This window comes from Carcharhinus amblyrhynchos, chromosome 20 (genome assembly GCF_965287045.1).
Source record: "Carcharhinus amblyrhynchos chromosome 20, sCarAmb.v2.hapA, whole genome shotgun sequence".
In the NCBI taxonomy this organism is placed as follows: Eukaryota; Metazoa; Chordata; class Chondrichthyes; order Carcharhiniformes; family Carcharhinidae; genus Carcharhinus; species Carcharhinus amblyrhynchos.
Window position 1 is genome coordinate 25,647,723 of NC_137343.1, and position 25,094 is coordinate 25,672,816.

The 25,094-nt window shown below is 42.2% G+C and overlaps 1 protein-coding gene across 3 annotated transcripts in view; it reads right to left on the bottom strand.

Annotated features, from left to right (window-relative positions):
* The window catches only part of cux2b (cut-like homeobox 2b), a 332,051-nt gene that overhangs the window by 130,122 nt on the left and 176,835 nt on the right, over positions 1-25,094 (bottom strand). For all 3 annotated transcript variants that reach the window (XM_080208269.1, XM_080208267.1, XM_080208268.1), the window contains exon 4: positions 13,621-13,699. In XM_080208269.1, coding sequence (XP_080064395.1) covers positions 13,621-13,699 — 79 coding nt within the window. The remainder of the gene's footprint in view (positions 1-13,620; positions 13,700-25,094) is intronic.

Consider the following 25,094-nt stretch of genomic DNA (forward strand, 5'->3'; position numbering starts at 1 on the left):
TCCAGAGGAATCCTGTCAAATTAACTCCGCGTTTCATGACCATCTTTCTGCTGAACAAGGAGTTCCTTGTGCTGCTAAATTCCAGGGACTGCTCCTCAGTGCAACTAAAGCTCAGGCATGTTCTCCAATGTTGCTGAACACTGACTCCCTTCACACCCCCTCCCCAACACCATCTTGCTAAACAACAGATACCTAATTATAACCCTAGCATATTTAGCATACTGCCTGGCTGTGTATCCTCAGGTTTCAATATATCTGGGACTTTTAGAAAAGTGAAATATTTAAATAAAGACCACGCATTTATGAATAATAATTAAGGCTAGTGCAACAGTTTTGAGAAAAACGTACAGATTCAGAATTTAATCCCCAACGCACAGATAAAAATCTCATTATTTCTATGTAATAAAAACAGGATTTGACTTGATCAGTCACCACGAGCAACCAAATCACATCCGTATGAAACTTAAAGAATCATCTCACACTTCACCTATCACTTGTTACAAGTGTGAACTCTGTCACACAAAGAGTCACTCATACCTAATTAACAGATGAACAGAAAGGCATTTCCAACTGATCTCAGGCATCATATTAGTACAGTAAGAAGTCACATAACACCAGGTTAAAGCCCAATAGGTTTCAGAGCGTTGATGAAGGAGCAGTTCTCTGAAAGCTTGTGATTCCAAATAACCTGTTGAACTTTAACCTGGTGTAAAAGACGTTTTACCGTGTCCACACCTGTCCAATGCCGGCATCTCTACATCATCATATCAGAAGGGAAGCGTGATGACTTGTTCCAAACTCGGAGTGATCTGAGCATCTGCCCAAAGGCAGCATGGTGGTACAGTGGTCAGCACTGCTACCTGACAGAACTAGGGACCCAGGTTCAATTCCCGGCTTGGATCACTGTCTGTGTGGAGTTTGCACATTCTCCCAATTTCTTTGTGGGTTTCCTCCGTGTGCTCCAGTTTCCTCCCAAAGTCTAAAGATGTGCGGGCTAAGTTGATTGGCCGTGCTAAATTGACCCTTAATGTCAGGGGGACTAGCTAGGGTAAATGCATGGGGTTATGGGGCTAGGGCCTGGGTGGGATTGCGGTTGCTGCAGACTCAAATGTGCCAAATGGCCTCCTTCTGCACTGTAGGATCCTATGATTTTATGAAGAACAAATCATATTTAACCCAGTGTTTACTTACAAGGGATCTGAGCTGTACAACATGAAGAAGTTTCTGATGACGAAGGACACCTGACTTTATTAATACCAGGAAGGAAAGAGGCAATGTTAAACTTTTATAACAACTGATTAAACTTTAGCTGGACTATTGTGACCAAGTTTGAGCACCTCACATTCAGAAGAAGGTTTTAGGAAAGATGCAGAGGAAATTTACCAGAATGGCACCAAGGATGAAAGATTTTACTCAAAGCATGAGAGAGTCCGGAGTCCTTCTCCTTAGAAAATGAGAGATTTTTCTGTGTTCCTACCAACACGCATCACATTGTATTTATGTCTTTTGTTGGCCAGACAGAACTATTGTTCCAATATTTGTCTGGTCAGTATCCCATCTTTCATTCTTGAGCTTATCTAAAACTGTGCTGCATGCATCCTAACTCTCAATGAGTTCCATTCATTCCTCACCCCTGTTCTCGCTGACCTACACTAACTCCCAGTCCACTGACACCTCAATTCTGAAGCTCTCCTGCTCATCCCTCACACATTCCCTATTAACTCAGGAATGCGAGCGCTGCATGTCCACTGAACTGAACGGGATTCATATGATCCTAATCCGAGTGTGTGAGGCCCACTTGTCCTCTGAAAGCTGCAGCGGTGATACCGTGAGCCTTGGAGCCTGTCTGACAATGACAGATCAAATTGCACAAAGCAGAGACCTTGAATTACTTTGCAACAGGCAAGATCAAATTACAGATTCCAGACAAACTGATAGGTGTGCCTTGTCAATCAAGAGATCTAGTCCAATTTGTGGTGCAAAATAAACAGGTTTTTCATTCAGTTAAGGGCTATGGCTAGGCCAGTATTTATTGTCCACCCCTAATTGCCCTTGAAGTGGTGGTGATGAGCTGCCTTCATGAACCACCATTTTTAAACTGACCTCGGTTAAAAATGTAGTAAATAGACCTTATGGACTGAAAGCCACACACAGCTGTCCTCTAGCTTCTACATATTACACAATGCTCCCTTATTGTTCCACTTCTTCCACTTAGCACCAGAGATTTATTCGTATACAGTGTATTGGAAAGCATATGGTAGAAGCTGGAATTCAAACTTGTGAAACTTGTGACAAAGAAGGGTGAAATTCATCTTCAGCTATGAAAGGGTTATGAAGGAGACAGCAGCCCATTTTACAAGGCAACTTTCATTATATGCTGACCTCAGTTGCACTGTAAAATGGGCTGTCTATTGCTTCTTCAGCACGTTGGCACAGTGGTTAGCACTGTTGCTTCACAGAGCTAGGGATCCTGGTTCGATTCCCAGCTTGGGTCACTGTCTCCACGTTCTTCCTGTGTTTGCATGGGTTTCCTCCCGGTGCTTCAATCTCCTCCCACAGTCTGAAAGACGTGCTGGTTAGGTGCAGTGGCCACGCTAAATTCTCCCTCAGTGTACCCGAACAGGCACTGGAGAGTGGTAACTAGGGGATTTTTACAGTAACTTCATTGCAATGTTAATGACACTAATAAATAAACTTAAACTTATTGCCTGCTTTTGCTATCAAAGACTACAGTTTCGTTGAGGGCCAGATTAATTCTAAGATGACAAGGCTGTCAACAAGGGACAGTGATCAAGATGATCAGGCAGGATAATGTGATACCAGTCAAAAAAAGCTCGTTATCCCCGTATTGCAAAAAATGGGCCTGGTCACATTGCTGTGTAGCGCTCCAGTCAGATGGACAGTGTCAAAACACCCCTAGAAGGTAAAAAAACAGTAAAATGGGGAAATAAGAATGTTGATCCAAATTGTTTTCACTTTCTGCTCCTTGTGGAGCAGTCAGTGCAGAAAAACACCTTCCACCACAGGTCCACCAGGCAGGGGGTCTGCACATAATGTCAAGGCCCAGTTGGTAAAGGAGTTGGCAGGTCCTGTCAGATGGTTCCCTCAGCAAGCTGTCAGATCATTTAGCTGACTGCCTCACTGCCAGAATGTTCAAACAAGTGCCAAGACATAACCTGGCTGGTGATGGAAAGGGCACTTCCCATCATGTCCTTGCTGCATGCTCACCCCAAGTCTCACCATCCTGGAGTTAGCTACACTGGGTAAGAGATCATAGTCCAACACCTTCTGGAAAGTACCTTTGCAAAGCAGGTCTGAAAAGAGAAGCTGCTGTTTCTATCCAGGTTCATCCCGAGCAGCTCTGTAATGTTGGAACTGGTGTTCTATAGTCTGATCCCAGGGACACCCATTGAGATAACTATCAAATCCTGCTAGAGGTCCATCAACTCAGTCACTGACACTTATTGGTCTGCACATAATTTGCTGGTTTTCGAGTACAAGGAGTTGTTGATGATTGTTTCAGGTTGGCACATTCTAAGATCCAGGACCACGTACTATGGGATGGCCTAAGCTTGGGGCAACTATTACAAAAGCTTAATGGGGAAAGGCCACTAAGTTCTCTCTCCATAGTACACTGAGAAGTACAGGAGTTGGGGTGTCTTGTTGAAGTTGTACAAGACATTGGTAAGGCCACACTTGGAATACCGTGTACAGTTCTGGTCACCCTTTATGGGAAGGATATTATTAAACGAGAAAGGGTGCAGGAAAGATTTACTTGGACGTTACCAGGACTTGATGGCTGGAGTTATAAGGAGAGGCCGGATAGACAGGGAGTTTTTTCCCTGGAGCATAGGGGGCTTAGGGGTGATATTATAGAGATCGATAAAATAATAAGGAACATAGATCAGTTAGATAGTCAACATCTTTTCCCAAAGGTAAGGGTGTCTAAAACTAGGAGGCATAGGTTTAAAGGTGAGAGGGGAGAGTTACAAAACAGTCCAGAGGGGCAATTTTCTCACACAGAGGGTGGTGAGTATCTAGACCAAGCTGCTGGAGGCTGCAGCAGAAGCGGGTACAATTTTGTCTTTTAAAAAAGCATTTAGACAGTTACAAGGGTAAGATAGTTATAGAGAAGTATGGGCCAAACACAAGCAATTGGGACTAGCTTAATGGTTTTAAAAAAAAGGGCGGTGTGGACAAGTTGGATCAAAAGGCCTGTTTCCATGTTGTAAACCTCTATGTCTCTAACTGGAAACCACGTCAAACACCTTGTGCAGTCTGTTTCACATGAAATATCACCTGAAACTGTAAGTGTGGTGAGGCATCTCAGAGCGCTGCATACTGTCTTGAAAAAAACTGAATGGTTTTACTTTTTTGCAATGTGAAATTTGAAGTGTTACATAACATACCTTAAAACCTTTATTTGAGGGGAATGAAAGAGGCTGTTGTACTCACTGGTGTTGTTAACGATTGATCTGCCTCACTGGTGGGACCTGGGGGAATGGAAGACAGCATCTCCACTGGGGCCACAGCATTTCCCACTCAGCGGCAGAATACAACAACCTTCTTATTTCCCAAAACTGAAGGTTGTAAAGTAACACTTCAAATTTAACATTACAAAAGTGTAAAACAGATCAGTTTCTTTCACTACGGTATGTGACACTCTCCAGATAGTTACAAACGATTTCCTGAATGGTTCCTAGCCAGACAATCAGCACTCTATGGCAATGAGCAGTGTGGGCATACCACATGAACCCAGCAATATCCTGGTCCACAATATGGCGAGTGGATTCAGAAACCTGAGTTTATGAACTCAGGATAAGTGGTCCATCTCCAGGGAGAGGGTGTGCGCATTCCCAATCTCGATTTCTGTGGGTTTGTCGATAGCCTGGTTCACATACACTTCAGCATATTGATGGGCTTCAGAAGTCTACCTAACCAATGACAAGCTGCAATGATGAACCAAATGAGTTTTTAATGGACAATTTGGAACATCAAATGTGCATAATCCAAGATGTACTATACCTCAAGGTCTTTGCAGATCCACACAGAATCACATTATTGTTACAGTGCTAGGGAGGCCATTTGGCCCATCATAAGAACATAAGAAATAGGAGCAGGAGTAGGCCATCTAGCCCTTCGAGCCTGCCCCGCCATTCAATAAGATCATGGCTGATCTGTCGTGGCTCAGTTCCACTTTCCCGCCCTCTCCCCATAACCCTTAATCCCCTCGCTTATCAAAAACCCATCAACCCGTGTCTTAAAAATATTTAGCGAGGCAGCCTCCACCACTTCAACGGGCAGAGAATTCCAGAGATTCACCACCCTTTGAGTGAAGAAGTTCCTCCTCAACTCTGTTCTAAACCGTCCCCCCTTTATCTTGAGGCTGTGCCCCCTAGTCCTACTGTCCTTTCTGAGTGGGAAGAGTCTCTCCACCTCTATCCTGTCCATCCCATTCATCATCTTATACGTCTCAATGAGATCTCCCCTCATTCTTCTAAACTCTAACATGTACAAGCCTAGTTTATTCAGCCTCTCCTCATAGCTCAACCCCCTCAACTCCGGCATTAGCCTAGTAAACCTCCTCTGCACTCCCTCCAAGGCCAAAATATCCTTGCGTAAGTGCAGCGACCAAAACTGCACACAGTACTCCAGCTGCGGCCTCACCAATGCCCTATACAGCTGCAGCAAGACCTCCCTACTTTTATATTCAGTCCCCCTCGCTATGAAGGCCAGCATCCCATTCGCCTTCCTGACCACCTGCTGCACCTGCAGGCTGGGTTTTTACGACTCATGCACAAGGACCCTGAGGTCCCTCTGCACCGTCGTCTGCTGCAGTTTTTCGCCACGTAAGAAATAGTCCTTCCTACCATTATTCCTACCAAAGTGGACCACCTCGCACTTGCCAACATTAAATTCCATTTGCCAGTTCCTGGCCCATTCGCCCAGCCTATCTAGATCCTTCTGCAGACTCTCCACACCCTCCGCGCAATTTGCCGTTCCACCAATCTTGGTGTCATCAGCAAATTTCGACACCATACACTCGGTTCCCTCCTCCAGATCATCTATATAAATGGTAAATAGCTGAGGCCCCAGCACCGACCCCTGGGGCACTCCACTAGTCACCAACCACCAATCCGAATAGCACCCATTGACCCCCACTCTCTGCCTCCTATTTGACAGCCAATCCTCTATCCACGCTAACACCCTACCCCCAACTCCATGCCCCCTTACCTTCTGCAATAACCATGTCTGTACTGGCTCTCCAAGCAAGCATCATGAGTTAATGCCATTCCCCTGCCTTTTCCCAGTACCCCGGTACATTGTTTCTATTCAAATAATCATCTTTTTGAATGCTTTAATCAGCATGATGGCACAGAGGTTGGCACTGCAGCCTCACAGCGCCAGGAACCTGAGTTTGATTCCCGGCTTTTGTGTAGAGTTTTCACATTCTCCCCAGGTCTGGGCGTGTTTCCTCCAGGTGCTCCTGTTTCCTGCCATAGTCCAAAGATGTGCGGATAAGCTAGATTGGCTGTGCTAAATTGTCCCTTAGCATCTCAAGATGTGTAGGTTAGATGGATTAGCAATGGTAAATGCTCAGGGTTATGAGGATACTGTGGGGGGGGTGGGCCTGGGTAAGATGCTCTGTTGGAAAATTGGTGCAGACTTGATGGGCCAAATTCCCTACTTCTGCACTGTACAGATTCTAAAGAGGTTGTCTGTTATCTGATTGAACCTGCCTCCACCACACTTCCAGGCTGTGTATTCCAAACCCTAACACTTGTGTAAAAGTTGTTTCTCACATCACATTTGCCTCTTGTTGCAAATAACTTTAAATCTGTGCCCTCACATTCTTGATCCTTTTACATTTGGGTACAGTTTCTACCCATCTACTCTCTCCAGCCCCTCATGATTTTGAATAGCTCTGTCAAATCTCCTCTTAGCTTCTTTCTCTCCAAGGGAACAACCCCAACCTCTCCAAACTATCCTTATAACTGAAGCTTCTCATCCCTGGAACGGTTCTTGCAAGCTCTTCTGCATTCTCTCCAGTGCATTTTACATCCTCCTTACAGGGTGGTGCCCAGAACTGCACATGATATTCCAGCTGAGGTCTAACCAGTGTCTTGTATATGTTCAGTATAACCTCCTTGCTCTTTTACTCTATGCCCCTATTAATAAAGCCCTGAATACTGTATGCTTTATTAATTGCTTTCTCCACCTGTCCTGACATCTTCAATGATCTATGCATGTTTACACCTAGGTCCCTCTGCTCCTGCACACCATTAACAATGTTAGCCCTTATTTTGTATTCTTTCTCCTATCAAAATGCATCACCTCTCACGTCTACGTTGAGCTTCATCTGCCACCTATCTGCCCACTCCACCAACTCGTCTCTGTCCTTTTGAAGTTCTACACTTCACAGTTTACAATGCTGCCACCTAAATACACAATACTTCCTTTCATACTGAAAATTGCCATTTGCTTTGGATATTCATGTTTAGTGTATCTGTGAGGCTAGGACTTCTGGAATTCTTTCCTGTGATTCAGCAGCAATGGATTTATTCAATCTCTTCCACCAAACACAACGGACGATTTAATTATCGTTTAGCAAAGCTTAAAAGGCCTCACACTGCAGCCACTTCCCTTCTGTACTGACGAGTGAACAATTAAAGAGAGTTTCTCCAGGTAAGATCCAAGTCTGACTCTCACCTAAAGAATACACCTGATATCTTGTGCTGTTCAACCTCATATATAGGCACAAGCACTGTTTGCAGGTTAAGTGGATTCCTGAACGAAAAGAGTAAAACTTCATCTTGAAATCTCATCTGACAACCTGTGCAAAGTTCAAAGCTTGGCAAGTAACGGTATGTTGGCTTTGTTTAAACAATAATCTGTTACAATAAGGCAGCTTGGCTTATGATGTGGAAAAAAAGCGTGACCTTTGGTAAATACTGGGATCATTTGGACCAACCGAGCCATAGCTCACACAGCTAAGAGAAAGATGAAACATATTTAGAGACAAAAATGAAATAGATAAAGTGGAACAGAAAAAAAAGGGAACAAAAGCAAGAAGGATACAAAGAAGACTATGTGGAGCAGGAAAGTAAAAAAGACGTAGAGGAAGTCAAAGATAGAAAAAGAAAGAAATGAGTGGCACAAAAAACTATAGAGGAAGAGGTGAGAAAATACATAGATGAAAGGAGGAGGAGGAGGAGCAAAAAGGAGAGAAAGAATGAGAGGGGAAGGGAAAGGGGGAAAGAAATTGATGAACCTTTTCAAATCCTTTTTGCAGGCATATTGAAATGGCCAGCACTTAATAAATAAAAGCTCGCCAGATTAATTTCTATAATTAAATCCAACCCAGTCATTTTCTTTTACAGCCCAATTTTACTGCAGCGACTTTCAATGAAGCTGCCTTGCATATTAGCTCATTATCAGAAATCCTCCACTGCCAGACTTGAGAAGAAATTGACCTAAAATGAAGAAGGGACCACTGGAGAGGAGGTATCGTTGTTTGCACAAAATAACATCAAGATGATTACAGTGAACCTGCACAGAATGTACCTCAGCAGAACTCCGTGATCCTTAACCTCAGTAATGTGGCATCCAATATAGAGATCTATTCAGAGCTGCAAATGACCGCAGCTGCGTTAAATTTCCATTTTATGGGATTATTATAAACCGGTCAAACCAGACATTAAATTTACAGCTTAACACATGGGTAATATTTAAAGCTTAGCATTTCATCAGCAAAATTAAGGAAATGTTCTTTGGTCACGTTTTGAAGATTTCTGACCACTTTTCTATAGAGGTGCACATTTAAATATTGGGGTTTAGTATGCAAAGAATAGTCCATAAAAAAAAAACAAGGCCAAAAGGTTAGCTGAAATGTGAATAGAAAGGCATTGAAGTAGTTTCCCTGAAAACCAAAGACATTAAGAAATTAGTTACAAAAACAGAAAATGCTGGAAAATCTCAGCAGGTCTGACTTGAGAGAGTTTAGAGCCAATGTTGAGAGTCTGGATGACCCTTTGTCAGAAATTAGTTAACTCGTTATGTTGATTGTGTCTTTAAGGCTCAACCTCAAATGACCCAGGGAACCAACCAGGGTAGGGGATCATCCTTAAAAACATGGGTTGCTATTCCAGAACAATCTCGGGAGCTGACAACTGCCATGAGGCTGCAAGTCTCTGTATAGCCTTTACTTGTAAACAATAATGTTATTGCTTTTCCCTCGGCTGATGACCAAGAATAGTTACACCTGTAAATAAGTAACTCCCACCCATTTTGTAGGGGTGCCCCTGGTCCTGAATACTCAGCAGGGGTTGTTGGCCTTAGACTCTTCCTCTGATTGGGCGTAGGGGGAGATGAAATAGTGATCAAAAGCACAAACTGTTTTGTGAAAACACCATTCTGAGAGGGTGGGATTTTCACCCAGAGACACAGGTGAGCATGGTGGGCGTGGGGAGAGGGTTTGTGAAAAGTTACCTTGTTTAAGTAAAGCAAGATGAACCACTGCTGTGGGGAAACAGCATGTTTCTTACATTATATTATTCTGCAAAAACAAACTGTACTGATAGTATTCAGTCATAATTATTGCTTTGTGTCTTCAGCTGCTGTGAATTAGTAAAAATTATTTAAGAGTTTAGGAATATTTAGCCTTATCTTACCAAGAACTTTATTAGTCTACAATCAAAAGTACTGGACACGTGGTGTATGTGCGTGGGTGCGTGTACATGTGCATCAGTGATTCTAGTGTTATGCCCATGGGATTAAGTAGTGGGCAGTAGAGGCACCATGTCTAATGCAAGAACCTCATGCTTATAGCATTGTTTTATCCAACAAAACATTAAAGGGCAAGGTCACAATTTGTAACAATAATGATTACATACTGGTTGAAGTAACCCCCTCCTCCCATCTCACAAGTGTTAAGCTTTAAATATTATCATTCCAAATTTAAATTGCTAAAATTAAGAAAATGCCAAACCAGATTTTTGTACCAAGAGCAATGTCTGCAAAAGTTTCCTCCTGGTGCTTCATTTTCCTCCCACATTCCAATGATGTGTAGGTTATATGGCTTGGCCATGCTAAATTGCTCCATAGTATTGGGGGATTAGCAGGGTAAACATAATGGGGTTCAGGGGATGGGGCCTGATAGGGAGTGTTGTTGGTGCAGGCTCAATGAATGGGCCAAATGGTCTACTTCTGCACTGTAAGGACTCTATGATCACAGAGCCACAGTGTCAAAAATCACCTGAAAAATCTGCCTCATGAACTGATGGCAAGTATTTTGTTTGTTAGTTGTGAGAGGCCAGGTGAAAATGTCACTTATTAGCCATAGCCCTTTTAAACTAGAGCAGTCTGACCAAAATAGTTATCAAAGCACAACCTGCAAAAAAACTTCTGCTGTGTGTTTGATGTATGATATTGTTCCAGCATGTTCTATTGCCTGACTGGGGTGGCATGGTGACAGTGATTAGCACTGCTGCCTCACAGCACCAGAGACCGGGGTTCAATTCCTGGCTTGGGTCACTGTCTGTGCGAAGTCTGTATGTTCTCCCCGTGTCTGTGTGGGTTTCCTCCAGGTGCTCCGGTTTCCTCCCACTGTCCAAAGATTTGCAGGTTAGGTTAATTGTCCATGCTAAATTCTCCCTCAATGTACTGAACAGGCGCCGGAATATGGCGACTAAGGGATTTTCACAGTAATTTCATTACAGTGTGAATATAAGCCTTCTTGTGATACTAATAAATATACTTTATAAAACTTGTAGAACTCAATGGTGACATGACTGCATTCTGAGTGCTCTGCATCAAAAATATTGATGAGGATATCCTTTGGAATGAAAATACTTTGCATGATAACTGGGGAGTGACTTTATACTAACCTACACATCAAACAGATATTCTTGTATCTACAAATGATTATTTTCATTGGAAGACATACAGGAAATGGCAGGTGGGTAGAGGGAGATTGGACAGCTGCAGATCCACTGACAATATGAAGACACTTATATTTATCTAGCACCTTTCACCCAGGCTGTCTCAAAGTGCTTTACAGCCAATCAGCTATTTTGAAATGTAGTCATTGCAATAATGCAGGAAAAGCAACAAACAATTCAACACAGCAAGCTGTCAGATAGAGAAATGAATAGATAAACTGCTTTTACAATGTTGATTAAGGGATAAATATTGACTAGGACATTGGAGATAACTCCCCTGATCTTTCTTTCATTGGTTCTCTAATGTCCCTGAGGGGGCAGACTGGCCTTAGTTTAACATCTCAATCAGAAGTCAGCACCTCTGACAGTGGAGTGCTCCCTCAGTATTGCACACGAGCGTCAACTGAGATTTTTGCGCTTGAGTCTCCGGAATGGAACTTGAACCCACAACAATCTGACTCTGTGCTACCAAGTGAATCAGATATCTCTAGTGTAACATCTCACATACAGCAGGTAATATACAATATTCATTTGTACTGCATGTAGAGATAATGGCGGCTGCTTTCCCATGTCTCTTTCTCTGGATTCAAATGATGGCACCAAGTTTCCACAGGACTTTAAACCTGAGGGCAGCATGGTGGCACAGCAGTTAGCACTACTACCTCACAGCGTTTGGGTTCGATTCCCAGCTTGGATCATTGTCTGCGTGGGTTTCCTCCAGGTGTCCCAGTTTCCTCCCACAGTCTGAAAGACGTGCTGGTTAGGTGAATTGACCATGCTAATTTCTCCCCCAGTGTAACTGAACAGGTGCCAGAGTGTGGCGACTTGGGGATTGTCACAATAACTTCATTGCAGTGTTAATGTGAGCCTACTTGTGACACTAATAAATAAACTAAATAGGCCATTTCCAGCTCAGGTCCCTTCCGCAGACAGCAGCCAACTGGGAACATCATTTCAAAAATACCTTGTAAAGGGGCAGCGTTCTGCTCTGCTGGAGGACTTGCAAATGGAAATGATAGGCGCAAAAACAGGGATAAAGTAAATGATTCAGAGCATATTTATATAACGTAAAAATCATCAGTGACGAACACATGCAGTAATTTACAGCCTGTAGTTCACTCCGCAATTCTGACACTAATTATGGTATTTGCACATTTCAGTAGTCCTTTTACTTTACTCACTGCTTTATGAGCAATTGTAAAAGGATTCAATGTTTAATACTTTAATTACAGATGTACGGACACACTGATCATATATTTGCTAAATTAAGAACCCTCCTTTGCATTCGCTCAGAATTTGTTTTGATTTCAAGCCTTTGGCTAAAAAAAACTGTCAAACCTTTCAAAGTGACAACAATGAATGAAAGTGTGTTTAAAAATACCAAAGCATTATGGCAGGTCAGGCCTCTGAATTGCCAGAGAGAGTAATTACTGTCCAACAAAAGCTGGGAAGTAACATCCAGTTCTTGTGATGTCACACAGTGTGAGGACCTTGAACCCGGCGTTGATGATTCCCCCGCTCCTCCCCCACATTGTTCAAGACGTACACTTTTAGCTTGTTTGTGGGAGGATTATTTTAGTACCAGCCAGCAGTTGCTAACAAGCTGCACATCCTTGATGAGCGAGGAGATCACTGAAGGGTATTAACACCTCGCAACTTCCAATTAAAAAGAGCATCAACTGAGTTCTCTTTCAGAATAAATGTTGGAATTCCGAAGTAAATTAGAGTCATAGAGGTTTACAGCATGGAAACAGACCCTTCGGTCCAACTTGTCCATGCCACCCTTTATTTTTAAACCCGTAAGCTAGTCCCAAGTGCCTGCATTTGGCCCATATCCCTCTATATCCATCATACCCATGTAACTGTCTAAATGCTTGTTAAAAGACAATTGTACCCGCCTCTACTACTATCTATGGCAGCTTGTTCCAGACACTCACCATCCTCTGTGTGAAAAAATTGCCCCTCTGAAAATTCTAAATAATAGAAAGCAAATCTAAAGTCAGTGCCGTTTCATCACATGGCTATAGAATCCCGAGAGTGCAAAGGAAGCCATCTGGCCCATTGAGCCTACGTCAGCACTAATCCCAATCAGGCCCTATTTCCACCCCTGCCCCTCCCCCAACCCTACATTTAGCCTGCCAATTCCCCCAACACTAAGCATGGCCAATCAACCTAACCGGCACACTTTAGACTGTGGGAGGAAACCCACACAGACACAGGGAGAATGTGTAAACTCCACACACAGTACAGTCACCCAAGGCCAGAGTTGAACCCGGGTCCCTGGCGCTGTGAGGCAGCAGTGCTAGCCTCTGTGCCAAGAACTCTCCCACCATTTTCAATCCCTCCTCAAACATTTGGAACGAACAGATTTGTTGCTGCTCATTTATTCGGTGTAAACTACCTTGTTATGCTGGCAACTAAGGGCCACTCACTTGTACGATTTTGTAAACCATTGCTCCTTTATATGCACAAGCATAATACTTAATGACCATCAACCTGTAATGCATTCAAAACACAACAGCAAATTGCACTGAACAGGAAACACACAATAATATGCTTCAAATGTTTAGAGACTAACACTCTGAGTTGAACACTGAATAATGCATAAAAATTGCTTTACACAGACGTATGTAAGAAGAGCTGTTATTACAGAGAGATCAATATCTAAATGTCTTCTTACCTGGCGCTTCTATTAATTGCTTGTAAACATTAAGAAAGGCAGCCTCAGCCTCCTTGCTTCTTTTACTAAGTGCTACCACCTGGAAAAAAAAAGAACAATTACTCAAGATTTATATTTTCAATCATGAGGATGATTTATATGAGATCAGCAGTGACTGGCCCATTACAGGCAGACCCAGGGTCTGTACTTTTAAACAAAACCGGAGTAACAGCAGCAGACTGAAGCCCAATAACAACCCAATCAGAACATCAGCTCCAGCCAGAAATACAGCCGATTATGTAACACCAACTCAAACCACAGGAACCCCATGAAGCTAATGTAGCAAAGAAACAAATAAAGGCACCATGGATCATTTTGCAAAGCCGCCTATATCCCCCACACATTCACAGCCTAACCCGCTCAATTCTTTTCACATCCTGATTGAACTGGATTGATCACAGGGGAAACCTTCAACAAAAGAGAGTAAGAAAAAAAAAATCGATGCAAGTTACTCTGGATTCAACTGTTAACAGAACAGAGAAAACGCATCAAGAAAAATTGGAACACTTCTTAAACAGGGTCAATGGGCGTCTCAGAAACATTACTTACAAGCATTTACTGACAGTCCGTGCTCTGCAGTAACTCAGTGAAAACGAGGACAAGTGAGCTGTGTAACCTGGGGTTCTGATCAATCATCCAGTAGGCATTCCACTTCTGGTTCTGTATCAGTGATTACTACTCTTTCAGTCAAGAACTGGCTACCATTCAGACCACTTATCTCCACCTGTCTTGGTACCGTTCACCAGGATGGGGTGGTCAAATAAGCATCTTGATAATAGTCAAAAACAAATCTCATCATCCAATCCAATTTAAAGATGCCTGGATTAGAAAGTTGACACTGAATTCTTTGGATGCTGGTCTCACTTTCAAAATCAAATTAGAAAGTGCTGCAAATACACAGTAGGTCAGTCGATATTGGTGAAAGAGAAAAGATGGATTAACGTCGCAGGTAAAACCTTTCATCAACTGTTCCCGTTACAGATTAAATCCAGACCACTACTTTTCCTTCCACAGATAATGACAAACTGCTGTCTATGTCCATCCTTTTTGGTTTCTATTTCTGATTTCCAGCACTGGTAGCTTTCCCTCCTTTTATATTTATCAATTTCTTTAAAGTTAATTTCATTAAGCGTCACACAGTCTGATAAAGAAATTAAATCCTGAGCCATATTGTATAGACCCCACATTTGAATGTAACATTATTACATCAAGCTAAGCCAACACTTTAAATCAAGTAAGTGGAGGATCTCTGGCAACATTGGGCAGCAAGGTGGCACCGCGGTTAGCACTGCTGCCTCACAGCGTCAGGGACCTGGATTCGATTCCCAGCTTGAGTCACTCTCTGTGCAGAGTCTGTACATTCTCTCCAATCTGTGTGGGGCTGCTCCAGTTTCCTCCCACAGTCCGAAAGACATGCTGGTTAGGTGGATTGGCCATGCTAAATTCTCCCTCAGCATACCCGAACAGGTGCTGGAATGTGGCAACTAGGGGATTTTCACAGTAACTTCATTGCAGCGTTAACATAAGCCTAATTGGGACACTAATAGATAAACATAAACTTAAAAACTTATTGAACCAAGTCGTAGCACTGCAGCCTGTAAAAGGGTTGAAGTGTGAGTATAAGACAGTCTATGCAACATTAAGTGATCTATTGATACATACAGCCACCTGGTGACTTGATATGATCAATGGCATTCTGAACTTGAGGTTCATATTTACCACTGTGTGTATCAAGAATAAATAAAAATTAAATAAAAAGGCAACTTTTTAGGAGTCAGGCTACAGTTCAACAATAGAAGCTTGTCAATGTGGCAGTCAAGGGTTAATTCTCACACTATCCATGAAGGTTAATGGTACCCATGGACAACAGTTTTATTGACTATCCCAGAGTAGGATTTAAAAAAAATTAAGCTTTGTTTCCCTACGTCAAAATAATGAACTGTGTAGAGCACATAAATCAATGAAACACACTATTATCTGAGGGGACTGACCAGGACTTAACTGAACTCCTTACATTGAGGAACTGCTCCAAATAGAACGAGGATGCCACAAACTCCAGCCTCTCTCTCAAAGCTCATGACTACTTATCGTTTCAAATTTTAAACATTAAACATCTCCCTGAAACGCACATAGACAACTTACAAAAGTAATAATATTTCCTATTACTAATAGTAATTCCCGATGCAATTTCCAACGCTTTCCTCTTCAGTTACTCATGCGAGCACAGCTAACCTATTGGCAACTTGATTTCTGTCAGGATATTGAACAGACACTGGGCCAAGTACACTAAAGACAGGTCAAAAAGAAAAGTCCGATAGCTTTCCTTCCACCCCTCACAAAAAATTGTCCACCTTTGGCTTCCTACAATACTGTTATTCCTAACTGATGCTGAAGGTTTAACTAAAGAGCAACATACCAAACGATTATTTAAGTAGGTTGTATCGTCAGGAATCTGGTAACTTTTGTTTTACAATTAGGTTTGGATTTTTAGAACAGAATCACACCTGAATGCAACTCCACAGACAGCCGAAAGTTCAACCAAATGAAAGGTGCCTTGAGGAATAGATGACTTGGCAACAATGTGAAAGCATTATACGATACTGCGAGATGCTGCAATCACCCAGGCAAGCAGACACCAAGCATTCCCTTGAAAGGGAATGGGTGGGGGAAATTAATGGTTGGTCATTGTGACAATGTCCCTTTGAGAAATGTATTTGTATCTATAAAGTTTGTTTTAATAAAAGCTTCCTAGTGGGTCAATCGAATCATACGCCGAGCAAAACAACTTATGCTCACCCTAATCATAGAATCCCTACAGTGCAGAAGGAGGCCATTTAGCCCATCAAGTTTGCATCGACCACAATCCACCAGGCCCTATTCCCACAAACCCTGTAAACCGTCCTCCCCCCACCCGTCCCCCACTCTGACACTAGGTCATTTTAGCATGGCCCATCAACCTAATCTGCACACCTTTGGACTGTGGGAAGAAACCGGCGCACCCAAGGAAACCCACACAGAAATAGGGAGAACCTGCAGACTCCACACAGATAGCGATCCGAGGCCGGAACTGAACCTGGGTTCTTAGTGCTGTCAGGCAGCAGTGCTAACCACTTATCACTGTGCCAAAATCAAAATAAGTTGGAATCAAAGCTAACTTCATAAAATACCTTAGAGTTGTTGATCTAGTCCCTTATAAGTGGAAAGCCGTGGGTTGATCTCCTGCTTACTCACAGAATTGTGCAAAGTGTGAGGAAAAATATAATGACCTGGAACTTGGTGGCGCTGATCCTGAAACTGCGTGCATTTACACTGCAACTGATTGTAAGTTTAGGAGCTTGAACATGCGCAGAATAACATGGAAATTCAGATATTGTTGTCTGTGCCGCTCCATAGGGTACACGATAGAGATTTCCACATTCTACTGTCTCAGCTGTAATTGTGAGTTGGTGAGAACATCGGGTCTAATGCTGGGAAGTCTCACTGCAAAAACCCCAGTAAAAGTTCAACTTTGTTGAATGAGGAGTAACTGAGTTTTTTAACCATGTACTAATTTCATAATTACAGTGAGCAGCTAACCCGGAAAAGCCAATTCTAGATGTATGAAACATCACGAGCCAGATTCTCCATTTTCCCACCGGCGAGAGGTGGCACGTTTGTTGGCGGCAGGGATTTCCCTGATGTCAAACATCCAGCAGGAAATCTGCGGCTGGGGCTGTGCTGCCGGTGGAACTGGAGAATCCCACTGGCTTGAACAGCCAGAGAATTCCGGCCCAAATTTCTCTACACTGATTAAAAATTCCACACATTTTTAAAAATAGATTTTTCAAAATATCTGTTTTAGCTTCCATCTTAATAAGGTCATATATTATTTCATTATCTTAAATTTAAAATTAACAACAAAGGATTTTAAGTGCCTTTAATTTGCTGCTTTGCAGTGTGTGTGAATACTTCCAGTTGATTGGTTTCCTATCTGCTCACTGACATCACTGTTGCTGCACACAAAGAGATCCACTAATTGATGCCAGACTTAAACTGCCAGCAGGAAGGATATTCACCTCACACAGCCAACCAGACAATTGACATGGATGGGTGGCACAGTGATTAGCTTTACAGCACCAGGGACTTGGGTTCAATTCCCACCTTAGGTTACTGTCTCTATGGAATTTGCACGTTCTCCCCGTGTCTGCGTAGGTTTCCTCCGGGTGCTCCAGTTTCCTCCCACAGACCAAAGATGAGCAGGCTGGGTGGGTTGGCGTTTAAATTGCCCCTCAGTGGCCCAAGATGTGTCGGTCAGATGGATTAGCCATGGTAAATGTGGGGGATTAAGGGGATAGGACAGATGAGGAGACCTGGGTAAAATATCCTGTCAGAGAGTCTGTGCTAACACAATGGACTGAATGGTCTCCTCTGCACTGTAAGGATTCAATGAAGTGTCTAATGGAGGGAGCTTTCTTTGAGGTCAATGGTGAATACTTTTGTTTTACTGTTCACATGTAATCGAGGCTATTAAAGAGCACCTGGCATCTACAAGCTGAACAATAAGCAATAATGGAGAACCTTTCCTTCACTAGTCCATGTGCATTGAGGTCAGCTAACATGCACAGGACAGACTTCAGATCTGGAGCCATCCTTGTTTGTAGAGCAGACTAACATCACAAGGGGGGGATGATTTTACTAACTACAACAGCTTATGAACTCAGAGGTTTGTACTCTTTTGTGAGAGGACTTGTGCAATGTCACACAAGGGTTGAGGAGACTGGGACAATTGTAACAACTTCAAACTTGCCACATATTACCATTCACAACACCAAGATACACCAAGATGGAAGCAAGTTAGCCAAAGAGTGTGGACCTGCTACCGCAGGAAGCAGATGAAGCAAGCACTTTGTGCATAATTAATGGGAAGCTAGACAAACATGTGAAGGAAATTGGAACTTTCTCAGGAAGCTGAGGAAATTCACCATGTCTATTATGACTCTCGCCAATTTTTACAAATGCATCATGAAATGAATCCTTTTTGGATGTATCACTGCTTGGAATGCATCCTGCACTGACCAAGACTGCAAGAAGCTACAAAGGGTTATGAATGTAGCCCAGGCCGTCGTGCAAACCAGCCTCCCAATGTTAGATTCTGTCTACACTTCCTGCTGCTTTGGAAAAGCAGCCAACATAATCAGGGACCCCACACACCCTGGACATACTTCTTCTGTCGGGAGAAAACTCTGAGATTACATACCGACCGACTCAAGAATAGCTACTTCCCTGCTGCCATCAGACTCGTTAATGGATCCTATCTTACATTAAGTTGATCTTTCTCTGTACCTATGACTGGAACACTGCAGTCTCCTTTTCTTCTCCCCTATTTACTCTATGAACGGTATGCTTTGGCTGTATAGAGCACAAGAAAAAATACTTTTCACTGTGTACTGATGCATGTGACAATAATAAATCGAATCAAATTCTGAGCTACAATGATAGATTTAGATGAGGAAAAATGAGTGGTGGCTCAAGTGCAGTATAAAGGCCCATGAAGCTCAGGAATATTGGGCATCTTTGATCTTAGTGTGATCTTAGTGGGATGGAGGGCTGGGCTGCCAGCCGCAGATTCTCAACTACCATTCTGAGACAGCACCGGACAGCCCACTGCAGGCTAATTGACTTCCGGGGTTCAACATTTATCAACTACCACACAATCTGACACTCAAAGCCCCACTTTCATGTGGATCTTTATGGTTAGTGAATCTGATGGGTGACTTATGCACCCGTGTGATAATCCATCACTTGGCAAACTGCCAGCCTTTTTGCTGATGAACCCATGGTCAGTTTGGAAAGAAATTAATTCTTATAATGCACTGCCTTCAGCTCACTTCATTCAAAAAAAAAATAAACATTGGCTGAACTCTTACTTGAGAGGTTACTGATAAACTGAGGTAGAAATCATAACAATGCACACCATTGGTTAGCCACACATGCTTAATGTATGGTGTTAATGCTTATTTCACAGCCCTGGAACAGGATAATTGATTGTACTGTAAACTGCACTTCATCATCCCTCCTGGAAGCACTGCACAAACTTACTTAAAAGCTACTTTTATATTTTGCTGAGTATTTGATTCACGTTTTGAGACAGCAACCCCTGTGATCTTTCACCTTTTTACAATCTGCATTAGGATTCTCTCTTCAGGGCACTGATACCTTCTGTATAATAATGGAGGCCCAGAATGTAAGCACGTGGGACTGACTCCCTCTGTTTACTGCAAGAGGCAGCATTGACCCAATGGCAGATTCAATGCAGTTAGCTCTGCACACCTGGAGGTTAATAAATGCCTATAAAATAGCTCAAAGAAGATCACATATGAACGTGCAAATTAGGAGGAGTAGGCCATTTGGCCAATCGGCCTTCTCCACCATTCAACGGCTGATCTGGCCTCAGTTCCACATTCTGCCTACCCTCAGTAATATTTGATCCCCTCGATAGTCAAGAATCTATCCATCTCTGCCTTCGAAAATCTTCAATGTTTCCACTGGGAAAGTGAGTTCCCAAGATTCAGAGAAAAAGAATTCTTATCATCCTCATGTTCGGTATAGTACTGTGGGCCGAAGGGCCTGTTCCTGTGCTGTACTATTCTAAGCTTCCTCATCACCACAGAAAGAATCCAATTGTGTTCAACCTGCCCTCCATCTAACAGGACAGTTACAAAGGTTCCAAAACCTTTAGGAAATGTCTAAGCCTCACAAGCAAAGGCCAATAAGCTCCAGTCAGACAAATATTACACAATAATTTGTCTGCACATGTTCACTTTAACCCCTGTGCCCACTGATGCCTTGGGCATCAATGGAGTTCCAGCACTAGCACCTGCCAACATCACCAGCCCTCATCAGGATATCCAAATGGCACCTGGCTGTTGTCCAAACAGCCAAAACTCATTTCACACAAGATCCTTATACTGGGAAGGAGATATTTCTCTGCAAGCCTCCCAGACGTTAAGAAGAAGAATAGTAATCCTGATGCCAGAGATAAGTAAAGATTGGCAAATTAATATAAAATGCATAATTGTGTTCCAAAATTTCACTGCCAGTTAAAAGCAAAACTTGTTCCATGGTTCATGCCAAATACATTGTAGGCTTCTGTCACAATTATTATAAGAAATGCCACACCTTTTTGTGCTGGCAGATAATGGATATATTTTATAGAATTCTACAGTGCAAAAGGAGGCCATTTGGTCCATCAAGTCTGCACCAACTGCAATCCCACTCAGGCCCTATCCCCGTAACCTATACATTTACCCCAGCTAGTCACACTAAGGTGCAACTTTGCATGGCCAATCTACTAACCCACACATCTTTGGAGTGTGGGAGGAAACCGGAGGAAACCCACACAGACATGGGGAGAACGTGCAGACTCCACACAGACAGTGACGCAAGACAGGAATCGATCCCGGATTCCTGGCGCTGTGAGGCAGCAGTGCTAACCACTGTGCCATCGTGCAATCACAAAATTGACAGAGGTGCATAACTCTTCCTCGAATTGGCTAAGATATCTAACAATGCCCCTTAGATTTTTATATAAATCTATCTTGTAGATATCAAATCTTCACAACAAAAGGCCCATGATGTACAGAATGAATTCACTGTATTCATAAAGCACGCAAATTAATCAAACTTATAACATCAGTGAGGAAACATGCATGAAGTTTCCCTTCCTTTCCTTTGCTTCAGTGTTCAGTCTTCGGGAACCAAAAAAGTAAAACCAGCATTTTAGTCACACGAAGTTGAAACAAGCTCACTGAGGACCATGAGGTTCCTGGTCATGGTCTTTACTGACTGATAAAGCTTGATTTGGCAACATGAAGGACAAAAACAGAATGCAAAAAATCAAGATTCACTTCTTTTTCTTAGGGTCTACAAATAATACTGTGACCAATAATTACTTTGACACAGTGTGCAGGTTGTCTTTAATGACTGATAAACTGGTATTTGAAGTTTTCAATCAGCAAATTAACTTTAAAAATGTTATATCTATGCAACTAAATTTTCAACAGTACCTACCTTAGACATATTCAGACACATTCCTTCTAACCATTTACCAAGCTCCTTTTCTCTAATATGTAGTGGTTCAAATTACAGTCCTGTTTCTCAGCTTCCAGACACCCTTGGGACGCCCACTCAAATGACTACTCATGTGCGAGCTTGGAGAGTGTCAACAGGTTCCCCTACTCTATTAAACCAATGTCGCTTTAACCTAATGAACCTTCAAGTTGAGAAACTAGGTTCATTATCTGAATGTTAAATATAAAATTCAATTTTCTGTGATAGGTTACAAGCTATTTACCAATTATGTTCATGAAGGAAGCTTGTGTGGCATGTTTGGGGGGAGGGCTGGGGAGGTGGTGGCAGTGCAGGCAATGATTTGAAAATGGGCACCAGCCAAAATTTTGAATCAGTGGGCAGGGTTCTCCAGCTGTTCACACCAGTGGGATTCTCCCGTCCCACTGCAGTTATGTGCCCGAGTGCCAACTTTTTCCCATTCTCTCTGGCGGCGACAGCAGAGTGTGAAAGGCTGCAGAATTCCAGCCAACTTGTTTTAGTTTTCCAGGAATTAATTTTTGAAATCTAATCTATGATATATAGATTGTGGTCAGACTTCAGGCACAGTTTTATTGTTTATATGACGGTGTTAAAATTTACATAAGACTAAACATCAGTCGGAACCCTCTATAGAAAGGCTCACAAATACCTTCTGGCGGTAGTATAATGGGAAGGGGGGGAAAAGAATTGCAAAAGGTATTTGGCCCATACCAATTCTGGAGCATTTTTTGCTATTATGAATGTATTATTCAGGGTAAAACATCACATTGTTCTGAAAATAAAAACACTTCTGACCCTCAAATTAGGTTTGACTGGCTTTTTTAAAATCATTTTCGAAAAGATCCACAGAACCTCTGAAGTCATTTAGACACCTCCCTCCATCACTCCTATACAAAAGGCCTCAAATAGGAGTTGCTGCAACACAGACAAATGTAAATAATAATCCAAGACTCAGTTAAAAAATACATTCAGTGGATTAAAGAACAGGCTGCTTCATCCAAATGTAGAAGTGCTGACACCCAGTCCATTTCAATGCTAACATGCCAATTTTGGGAACACTGGGATAGGGATTCCTCTTGTGTTGATCGTGGCAAAAAAGGAGATTCAAGTTGAAGAAAAAAGTTACATTTAATTATTTATGTACATCCATTTCTTCATCGCCAAAGTCAGGACTTTCAGTCCAAGTATTCATTAGCAAGACCTGGATGACAAGGCACACCTCCCAAAAACACTTTCATTGACTGAGGAAGCAATTCCTAAAGTTATCTCGTAACACAATCACTTTGTTTAAACACAAAGCTTTCCTAGGCTGACATTTGATTTTCAATAAACCCAAGCCAAAACCAAGATGGCAAAAAAAAGATAAAAAGTAATTTATATTCTGGAGGAAGCATCTCTTCAAGCAGAACGAAGGTAAAAAAAATATTCAGCTACAAGAGGGTTACTCTACTTCAAACAGGAAAACAAAATCTCCCAAATGAGTGCTTAACAGTCGGCAGAACGACACTGCGAGACTTACTTTCTGGCAGTTTTCTGAACCATCAGCCCTGGCACAATATGAAAAAAAACTGTGGATCTACTGAAAATCCCAGCCACTTAGATTGGCAGAACTGTAATTAGTAATTATGTAATCATGAATTATAATTACTACAACTGGTGATTATGCAATTATCAGTTAAATTACTGACTTCTAACCTTGACATTCTGGCAGCTGAAGGAATTGCTCCAGTCAAACACAAACTCTCAGAGAGGCATCAAGCCCCCCCTCTGTCATCCAAACAATAGTGAGAGGTCATTTGTAATTCACAGACCACCTCAACAAATTGCTTTCCACCTTTCCAGCACTTAGAGTGAAGGCAATACTGCGGCAGCCACTGAAGAAAATGAACAGCCTTGCCACCGCCAATGAAGCACAACGCTTCAGTCATGTTCCTCAATTTCAGAAAATTACACATGTTTCAGCTCCAGAATCAGGGACACATTTCGTGTCAAACAAACCATTTCAGGAGGAACAGAGAAGAAATGCCATTACGATTAAACAGCTTTAATAACCATTAAATCCTCCAACAGCTTGCAACATGCCAAGTAATAGATATTATTTATTGATGTATCATTAATTTTTGTGTTCCTAATATGCTGTACAATGAGTCAAGGTGAAAAAACACAGCTGCGCTGAAAACACTCACGGTGATGGATTGCACTCATACACTTGGGCTTTTCAAGGCTGGTGCCTTTCCAGCAAAGCAATTATCATTGTAGAATGCATAATAGCCTAATTAATTACCTTTGTCAGTTTGAGCCATGTGTCATTATTACCATGCGTCACAGCAACTTCACAATCATTTCTAAATGAAAATAGGTTATTAAGTCCTGTTTTAATAGCTAGTAAAATTCTGAGTTGGCACTAAACTGCAACATACAAAAGGTGCGCAGGCTTAGCACAACATGCAGAACAAAATGCGGTGCATTCGGGAACATCTTTACTAGTGCAATACCTTCATGTAAAATACATTCAAGGCTTGAAAATATATTTTGCCAATAGGGAGCCTCTCCACACCCCCTCGCCCCCCACCAAACTTATTCACTTAGGCTATCCTTGAAGATTCACCAGTTTGCTCTGTACAGAATGTTTGTTCTGGTTCATTCTAGACACCAATTTATCGTGTGGAAATTGTAAGTGACAGATTAAATAAACTAGTTCCGCAAAGTTTCAGCTAAATTATTTCCTTGATTCCTCACGTGTGTAGGGAAGGGTAAGGTATAAGTGATGGAATACAAAATGGTGAATCCATTCAGGTGTGGAGGTTGCAACAGTTTCCTGCTGTGCCCCAAATTACTTCAGGCAATAGGAGGGCAAAAATATTCTGTCATCGATCAGAAATTTAGGTGAGTTCCTGTCTTCGTGGCTTTATAATGGAGGTAAATGAAGCCCTATTGCCAATAGTCATGTTGTCAGTGACAAAAGGTATTTATGTTTTGTTTTCATATCATTTAACACCAAAAGGCCATTCAAGTAGATGTTTTGAGCACCAGTTTCCTATAGTTGCATCATTTTGTGACTATGCTCACCTACATTTCTAACACTGGCATTCAATAAAATGATTTCCAAGTTTATATTCCCAATCAGCAAGCTTTTTATGCTCACAGAGGTGAAGGATTCCAGCAATGACATGCAAATTACTGTTCTACTTGCAGATGAAACATCGTACACAATAAAGATTCAAACTCCCTCCAGCTCCCTCCACATGGTGGCACAGTGGTTAGTACTGCTGCCTCATAGCGCCAGGGATATGGGTTCAATGCTGGCCTTGGTCACTGTCTGTGTGGATTCTGCACGATCTCCCTAC